This window comes from Pongo pygmaeus, chromosome 8, assembly GCF_028885625.2.
Source record: "Pongo pygmaeus isolate AG05252 chromosome 8, NHGRI_mPonPyg2-v2.0_pri, whole genome shotgun sequence".
NCBI lineage: Eukaryota > Metazoa > Chordata > Mammalia > Primates > Hominidae > Pongo > Pongo pygmaeus.
In genome coordinates this window covers 68,449,687-68,458,402 of record NC_072381.2, presented here as the reverse complement: position 1 = coordinate 68,458,402, position 8,716 = coordinate 68,449,687, and the positions used below count along the sequence as shown (strand labels likewise).

General features: G+C 53.0%; 2 protein-coding genes across 2 annotated transcripts; one reads left to right on the top strand and one right to left on the bottom strand.

The window, feature by feature from the left end:
• Positions 1-309: 309 nt before the first annotated feature.
• Positions 310-6,727, top strand: PLAU (plasminogen activator, urokinase). Its single transcript, XM_054437242.2, has 11 exons — positions 310-422; positions 730-817; positions 1,245-1,272; positions 1,419-1,526; positions 2,145-2,319; positions 2,511-2,602; positions 2,760-2,979; positions 3,201-3,349; positions 3,996-4,136; positions 4,467-4,615; positions 5,616-6,727. Exons 2-11 carry the CDS (start codon positions 761-763, stop codon positions 5,790-5,792), a joined length of 1,296 nt encoding a protein of 431 aa, XP_054293217.1. The 5' UTR covers positions 310-422; positions 730-760; the 3' UTR covers positions 5,793-6,727.
• LOC129006919 (uncharacterized protein C10orf55-like) lies at positions 812-1,278 on the bottom strand. The gene is given in 2 exon segments (XM_054437244.2): positions 812-1,110; positions 1,113-1,278. Coding segments are annotated over 2 exon segments (381 nt in total). The 5' UTR covers positions 1,273-1,278; the 3' UTR covers positions 812-889.
• Positions 6,728-8,716: the final 1,989 nt, after the last annotated feature.

Genomic DNA, 8,716 nt, shown 5'->3' with positions numbered 1-8,716 from the left:
GACCCCAGGAGGCTTCAGAGCTGGGCGAGGTAGAGAGTCTCCCGTGAGCCTTCTCTCCTCTTTGCAATTCGGGGACTCCTTGCACTGTGGCAGGCCCCCGGCCAGGTGCATAGGAGGAAGCACGGAGAATTTACAAGCCTCTCGATTCCTCAGTCCAGACGCTGTTGGGTCCCCTCCGCTGGAGATCGCGCTGCCCCCAAATCTTTGTGAGCGTTGCGGAAGCACGCGGGGTCCGGGTCGCCGAGCGCTGCAAGGCAGGGGAGGGAGCCGGGCGGGAGAGGGCGGGGCGGCGCCGGGGCGGGCCTTGATATAGAGCAGGCGCCGCGGGTCGCAGCACAGTGCGGAGACCGCAGCCCTAGATCCCGGGCCAGGGTCCACCTGTCCCCGCAGCGCCGGCTCGTGCCCTCCTGCCTCAGCCACCGGTGAGTGCTGCGGTCCTGAGATCCCCGGGCCGGATGCGCGGCGGCCCCAGCTCCCGAGCGTCTGCCTCTCCCGCCCTGGGCTGCCCGGGCTCCCCGGGCTCCCCGGCGGCTGCACGCAGTCACGGCGCCCCGTCCCAGGCGTCCCCCGCGGGTGCCGGTCCAGGCTGCCTGGGAGTCCGGAGCCCAGAGAGGAGAGAGACAGCTGGGGAGCTTGGTCACCGCGGGCACCTCCCCTGCGCTGCAGTCGCCCGCCTGGCCTGCCTTCCCGCTCCTCCGCCTCTTGCCCTGACTTCTCCTTCCCTTGCAGAGCCGCCGTCTAGCGCCCCGACCTCGCCACTATGAGAGCCCTGCTGGCGCGCCTGCTTCTCTGCGTCCTGGTCGTGAGCGACTCCAAAGTGAGTGCGCTCTTGCTTTAACTGATGCTGCCCAAGGACCTCTGATCAGCACCAGGGGAGAGGAGGGGCTGCTCAGGGAGCGGGGGTCCTCCGAATTACATCCACAGCAGGGCCAGGCTCTCCCCAGGAAATGGGACAGGGTGGCAGCGGAGGCTTGAGAACCACGGGGGCTGGCACTGGCTGGCAAGGGAGGAAGAGGCCGCCGGGACTGCCCCAGCCTGCGGGCATCTGGTAGATGAAGCTTGCTTGGGTCAATCCATTTCTCCTGGCTGGAAACCCATGGTCTTCCATTGAGAACTAGATACGAACAGGGTGAGGCGAGAGGGAGAGGGAAGAGTGGGTTTTAGGATTGGGGCCAGTTTACCCTCACCCTGCAGTCCCTGGAGCATGGGACCTTTGATGAAGCCTCCTCCCGAATCTCTTCCAGGGCAGCAATGAACTTCATCAAGTTCCATGTGAGTATCCACCCCTACAACAGCTGGCTGCACAGACATGTTGGGAAGGCTTCAGGGGACATCCCCTCCCTGCCCTCTGCTGCAGGGCTGCCCCAGACCTTACCACTTCCACTCCCCCTCGCTTACCCCACCTTTGTTCTCTCCAGCGAACTGTGACTGTCTAAATGGAGGAACATGTGTGTCCAACAAGTACTTCTCCAACATTCACTGGTGCAACTGCCCAAAGAAATTCGGAGGGCAGCACTGTGAAATAGGTATGGGGATCTCCACTGCAACTGGGAGGGAGGGGGTACCAGAAATTTGGGGACAGGGAGGGATGGGTGGGAGGCAAGAGCAGGCAGGAGTTAGGAGCTGGAGGTAGGGTGGGTGACATCTTCATCCCTATGTGACAGGCATAAGCACACACACGCTCATGAAACAGTGGCCACACAAATGTGAGGTGGGGTTGGAAGGAGACCCTGTCCACTCTTCTGGCAGGTCTGAAACCACACCTTTAAAATGTCCGTTGGCAGCCGGGCATGGTGGCTCACACTTGTAATCTCAGCATTTTGGGAGGTCAAGGTGAGTGGATCATTTGAGGTCAGGAGTTCAAGACCAGCCTGGACAAAATGGTGTAACCCTGCCTCTACTAAAAATGCAAAAATCAGCCCGGCATGGTGGTGGATGCCTGTAGTCCCAGCTACTTAGGAGGCTGAGGCAGGAAAATCGCTTGAACCTAGGAGGCAGGGATCTCAGTGAGCTGAGATCACACCACTGCACTCCAACTGGGCGACAGAGCGAGACTCCATCTCAAAAAAAAAAAAAAAAAAAAAAAAGCTAGTTGGAATGTTCTTCTCTTTCTCATATTCTCTCATCCTCCTGTACCCTTGTAGATAAGTCAAAAACCTGCTATGAGGGGAATGGTCACTTTTACCGAGGAAAGGCCAGCACTGACACCATGGGCCGGCCCTGCCTGGCCTGGAACTCTGCCACTGTCCTTCAGCAAACATACCATGCCCACAGATCTGATGCTCTTCAGCTGGGCCTGGGGAAACACAATTACTGCAGGTGAGGTGGGGGCAACAAGGACCAAGAGCCCTCCCTACAGCTTCCCAGAAACCTTGTTACCATCTCCTTTTCCCAGAGGGCCAGCCATAGCAGGAGAGAAGCGCGGCCTCTGGTTGAGTCTTCCCTGAGGGGAGGAGGCAAGGAAGGCCCTCTGGGTTGGAATGACATCCCCTATCTTTCTTTGTTGCCAGGAACCCAGACAACCGGTGGCGACCCTGGTGCTATGTGCAGGTGGGCCTAAAGCCGCTTGTCCAAGAGTGCATGGTGCATGACTGCGCAGATGGTGAGCATCACTGACCTGCTGATGACAGTGGGGTGGAAGGGGACAAACTCGCATGTCCCCTTATTCCATCACAGGAGGACTGAGGAGGTGGGGGGCACCCAAGAGGGATGCTTTCTCCTACCTGCCTCCCTAAGACATCCCTCTGTTTGTCCTCCAGGAAAAAAGCCCTCCTCTCCTCCAGAAGAATTAAAATTTCAGTGTGGCCAAAAGACTCTGAGGCCCCGCTTTAAGATTGTTGGGGGAGAATTCACCACCATCGAGAACCAGCCCTGGTTTGCGGCCATCTACAGGAGGCACCGGGGGGGCTCTGTCACCTATGTGTGTGGAGGCAGCCTCATCAGCCCTTGCTGGGTGGTCAGCGCCACACACTGCTTCATGTACGGCCCTGGGTTTCTCCTCTTCAACTCTTCTGCCCCACCCCAAGCACATCCCTTTCTCCTTCCCAGCAAAGGGTTCTGCCTCATTTCTCCCTCATCTGCCCCTCTCCATGCAGCCTGTGGCCTTGCGGACAAGTCACGCTTTGAGGCCTCTAGGGAGGGAAGGAAGAAGTGGCAGATTTCATGGGACTAAGCTGTTTGATGGGTTTCTTCTCCCACAGTGATTACCCGAAGAAGGAGGACTACATCGTCTACCTGGGTCGCTCAAGGCTTAACTCCAACACGCAAGGGGAGATGAAGTTTGAGGTGGAAAACCTCATCCTACACAAGGACTACAGCGCTGACACGCTCGCTCACCACAACGACATTGGTGAGAGGGAACCCCGCGACTGCTGTGGCCATAATGGCTGGGGAGAGTGGGACCCAGGGAGAGACCGGAGCTGAGGTTGAAGCTGCCCGGTGGGGCAGGGGTGGGGTGGGGGACCTTGAAGCCTCGATATACATGACAAAGGGAGTGGCAGGGAAGAGTTCCATGAAGTCTGAGGGGCCCGGTGCTCCCCTGGAGAGACCCTGAATCTCCCCAACAAGTAGCCTCTTGCGAGTGGAAACAGCCCTGTGGGTATATGGCTTGGGCTGGGAATTCCCTGTTTATATGAATTAGAAAAAGACACACCTTCCTTTGTGGGGTGCAGCCTCTGTCTGTGCTAGGATATAGAACTTGGAGAATGGAGCCTTGGGCTGGATTCCAGCCTAACTACCTCAGCCGGGAGTTTTTGCAGAAATGACCTGTACAGCTGTATGCAGCGGCTCTGGCCATCCAAGCCTTTTTCAACATCTGGAACAAAGCCCTTGGGGCACGGGGCAGGGGAGGTTTCCAGGTGATAAGCGACCAGCAGACCTCCCTGGATGACTGACCTAGGGATAGACATAGCTACTTCCTCAGCACTTGGAGGGGACAGATGGGGACCACCTAACCAGTAGTGATCTTTCTCCTCTGACCCTCTGTCCTCCCCCAGCCTTGCTGAAGATCCATTCCAAGGAGGGCAGGTGTGCGCAGCCATCCCGGACTATACAGACCATCTGCCTGCCCTCGATGTATAACGATCCCCCGTTTGGCACAAGCTGTGAGATCACTGGCTTTGGAAAAGAGAATTCTAGTAAGTGACAATTGGGACTTAGAAGGTCCTGAGGAGTGTTTTGACCTGAAAGTGAGCCCAGCATGATCAAGGGAAGACTGCAGAGTTAGAGGTGGGAGCACTGAGGAGGTGGCAGTTGGGTCCAGGGATGGATGAGGAGTGTTGTTTAGGGAGCGATAGGCTGCAAAGGTAAATAGATGGTAGGGGCTATAGGTGGAGTAAAGGCTCAGATTTGCATGGAAGAGAATAAGGGCCTTCCCTGGTAGAGATACTTTATGGTTCCCCTCCCTGGCAGACTCCCAGTGGACAGATAAATCTTGGTGCAAACGCCTCCCTGTTTTCTCCACCTAGCTGACTATCTCTATCCGGAGCAGCTGAAAATGACTGTTGTGAAGCTGATTTCCCACCGGGAGTGTCAGCAGCCCCACTACTACGGCTCTGAGGTCACCACCAAAATGCTGTGTGCTGCCGACCCACAGTGGAAAACAGATTCCTGCCAGGTGAGTGTTCCAAGCATCTCTCTCCACCTCTTCCATATCTCCCCAGAGCTCCTGGGCTTGTCCCAGCCAGCTTTAGTGTGTCTCTCTCTAGCCAAAGCCCTAAGTAGCCAGAACCAGGAGCTCAGGTCTTTGAGGGTTTAAACCAATCCTTATGTGTTTGCCAAACATTACAAAAAAATCCCAGCTCTGCGCAAGTCACTTCAGACTGGGGGCACGAGATCCTAGAAAGAGGAAACAGTAAAAGACAATGTAACTCAGTGCCCAGGGTGCGTTGTGAACGATAAATGATCAGGTGTTCAGGAGAGGGAGGTGAGTGCCAACCTGAGGGTCAGGGAGGGGAGGCTTTAAAGGAAATGTGACTTGATAGGCATTTGAAGAGGCAGAGGGAAGAAAGGAGGGTGTTTCAGCTGAAAGATACAAAACTGAGAAGGAGGCTGGCATATTCCGGGTGGGGAGGAGAACTAGGGTCTGGGAATGTGGATGGAATAGTGGCAGACGACAGGGCTTTTAAAGCCAAGCAGGGGATTTTAAACTTGATGTGGTAGAAAATGGGGCTGCGTCAGGCACAGTGGCTCACGCCTGTAATCCCAGCACTTTGGGAGGCCGAGGTGGGTGAATCACTTGAGGCCAGGAGTTTGAGACCAGCCTGGCCAACATGGTGAAACCCTGTGTCTACTAAAAATACAAAAAAAAAAAAAAAAAAAAAATTAGCCAGGTGTGGTGGTGCATGCCTGTAATTCCAGCTAATCAGGAGGCTGAGACATGGGAATCACATGAGCACAGGAGGCAAGTTTGCAGTGAGCTGAGATCACATCATTGCATGCCAGCACGGGCAACAGAGCGAGATTCTGTCCTCCCCGCCAAAAAAGAAAGTAAATGGGAAGTCGCTAAGGACTTTGACTGGGAAACTCTTCCCTCTCTCTGATATGGTTGGGTAGTGGGATCAGAAATCCCCTCCTCACTTCTCCAGGGCTCATCTTTTGTGTCTTTGGCTTCACAGGGAGACTCAGGGGGACCCCTCGTCTGTTCCCTCCAAGGCCGCATGACTTTGACTGGAATTGTGAGCTGGGGCCGTGGATGTGCTCTGAAGGACAAGCCAGGCGTCTACACGAGAGTCTCATACTTCTTGCCCTGGATCCGCAGTCACACCAAGGAAGAGAATGGCCTAGCCCTCTGAGGGTCCCCAGGGAGGAAACGGGCACCACCCGCTTTCTTGCTGGCTGTCATTTTTGCAGTAGAGTCATCTCCATCAGCTGTAAGAAGAGACTGGGAAGATAGGCTCTGCACAGATGGATTTGCCCGTGCCACCCACCAGGGCGAACGACAATAGCTTTACCCTCAGGCATAGGCCTGGGTGCTGGCTGCCCAGACCCCTCTGGCCAGGATGGAGGGGTGGTCCTGACTCAACATGTTACTGACCAGCAACTTGTCTTTTTCTGGACTGAAGTCTGCAGGAGTTAAAAAGGGCGGAGCATCTCCTGTGCATGGGTGAAGGGAGAGCCAGCTCCCCCGACAGTGGGCATTTATGAGGCCCATGGTTGAGAAATGAATAATTTCCCAATTAGGAAGTGTAACAGCTGAGGTCTCTTGAGGGAGCTTAGCCAATGTGGGAGCAGCGGTTTGGGGAGCAGAGACACTAATGACTTCAGGGCAGGGCTCTGACATTCCATGAATGTATCAGGAAATATATATGTGTGTGTATGTTTGCACACTTGTGTGTGGGCTGTGAGTGTAAGTGTGAGTAAGAGCTGGTGTCTGATTGTAAGTCTAGATATTTCCTTAAATTGTGTGGACTGTGATGCCACACAGAGTGGTCTTTCTGGAGAGGTTATAGGTCACTCCTGGGGCCTCTTGGGTCCCCCACATGATAGTGCCTGGGAATGTATTATTCTGCAGCATGACCTGTGACCAGCACTGTCTCAGTTTCACTTTCACATAGATGTCCCTTTCTTGGCCAGTTATCCCTTCCTTTTAGCCTAGTTCATCCAATCCTCACTGGGTGGGGTGAGGACCACTCCTGTACACTGAATATTTATATTTCACTATTTTTATTTATATTTTTGTAATTTTAAATAAAAGTGATCAATAAAATGTGATTTTTCTGATTACAAATCTCCCTGGTGCTTGTATGGGAAGGAGTTGGAGTACATAAAAAGGAGAAAATAACAAAGATGGACTGCACCCCAGAGTTTCTTGTGGGACTGCATCTCTGGACTTAATGGAGCTTTGGGAGGTAGAGGTTAGGAGAGCTGTAGGACAGGGCCACCACAGCACTTAACGTATACAAAGTTTCCCCAAACCACAATCCCATGGCTGTGTAAGTAGTGTACAGGCTTAGTGTCAGCTCCCAATTGCCTCCTTAGCCTGATGCCTTTATGCAGTGCACATCTTATACAGCTGTACATGGTGGTCTTCTTTAGGGTTAACTCCACAACATTCTCTTCACTCTGCCCACAATCCTTGAGCTGACCTCAAGCAAGAAGAACACCTGTGGCCAGGTGTAGTGGCTCATGCCTGTAATCCCAACATTTTGAGAGGCTGAGGTGGGAGAATCGCTTGAGCCCAGGAGTTTGAGACCAGCCTGAGAAACTTAGTGAGACCCTGTCTCTGCAAAGAATAAAAAAATTAGCCAGGTGTGGTAGCACATATCTGTAGTCCTAGCTACTTGGGAGGCTGAGGCAGGAGGATCATAATAAGCCAAGGAGTTCAAGTTTACAGTCAGCTGATTGTGCCACTGCACTTCAGCTTAGGTGACAGAGCAAGACCCTGTCTCAAAAAAAAAAAAAAAAAAAGAAGAAGAAGAAGAAGACCTGTAAGTGAAAATTGCTGGCCGAGCTCGGTGGCTCACGCCTGTATTCCAGCACTTTGGAAAGCCGAGGTGTGTGGATCACCTGAGGTCGGGAGTTTGAGACCAGCCTGACCAACATAGTGAAACCCCATCTCTACTAAAAATACAAAAAAATTAGCCGGGTGTGGGGGTGGGCGCCTGTAATCCAAGCTACTCGGGAGGCTGAGGCAGGAGAATCATTTGAACCCGGGAGGCAGAGGTTGCAGTGAGCCGAGATTGCGCCACTGCACTCCAGCCTGGGTGACAGAGGGAAGACTTCACCTCAAATAAATAAAAAAAAAAGAAAGAAAGAAAATTGCTTATCCAGAATGCCAGCTTGAGTCTGTGGCATTCAGGAAACAAAAAACATAATTTCTCATCATCTGTGTGTGGGACTGATGCTGGAATTTTCTCAGTGTGTTAACAGAGCTTGTGACCAGCAATTGCTATGCCTATGATTAGGGGGCCCAGAATCTCAAAGCTGGATGATGTCCTAATGGGGGTGACTATATATTTTGAACAAAACATCAAGTTCTGAAAAGCTGGGGTGTAGAAGGCAGGTTGGGAGATAATTGGGTATCAAAAATTAGAATTTCCAAGCTGTGTTAATGGGTTGGGGCAGTGTTTCTTAATCGAGTCATCTGAGGACCTTTTAAAATATGCACACCTACACTCCACCTGTAGAGATTGTGATTCAGGTCAGGGCTGGCTCCAGGTCTTGTGGTTTTAGAAAAGCTCCCTCAGTGTTACTGACATGCACCACTGATTGACAGCCTTTGGGTACAATTGGTCAGAATATATGAAGTGCCCAGAAAAATTCAAGATATGGTCAGCATGAGTTCTCTGCACGAACAGCCAGTTTTCTGCGTGGGGTTTGGTGGCACAAGGTCTCCTGGATTTCCTGGTTAAAGGCTTTCTGGACCGTGCTTCCCTAGAGGGCAAGAACTCCAAGTATTCGGCTTTTTCTTTTTTTTGAGGCAGGGTTTCACTCTGTCGCCCAGGCTGGAGTGCAGTGGCGCAATCTTAGCTCACTGCAGCTTCTGCCTCCCAGGTTCAAGCGATTCTCCTGCCTCAGCCTCCCAAGTAGCCGGGATTACAAGCATGCACTACCACTACCCAGCTCATTTTTGTGTTTTCGGTAGAGATGGGGTTTCACCGTGTTGGCCAGGCTGGTCTCAAACTCCCGACCTCAGGTGATCTGCCTGCCTTGGTCTCCCAAAGTACTGGGATTAGTATTCGGCTTTTGATCCCCATCATCTGTGTGCTGTTTTACA

Bases quoted from the DNA above. Each gene is read 5' to 3' on its own strand.
- PLAU (XM_054437242.2), top strand. From the start codon at position 761: ATGAGAGCCCTGCTGGCGCGCCTGCTTCTCTGCGTCCTGGTCGTGAGC. The intron at 2,980-3,200 runs GTACGGCCCTGG...CTTCTCCCACAG, and splicing joins AGCGCCACACACTGCTTCAT to TGATTACCCGAAGAAGGAGG. The intron at 3,350-3,995 runs GTGAGAGGGAAC...GTCCTCCCCCAG, and splicing joins CGCTCACCACAACGACATTG to CCTTGCTGAAGATCCATTCC.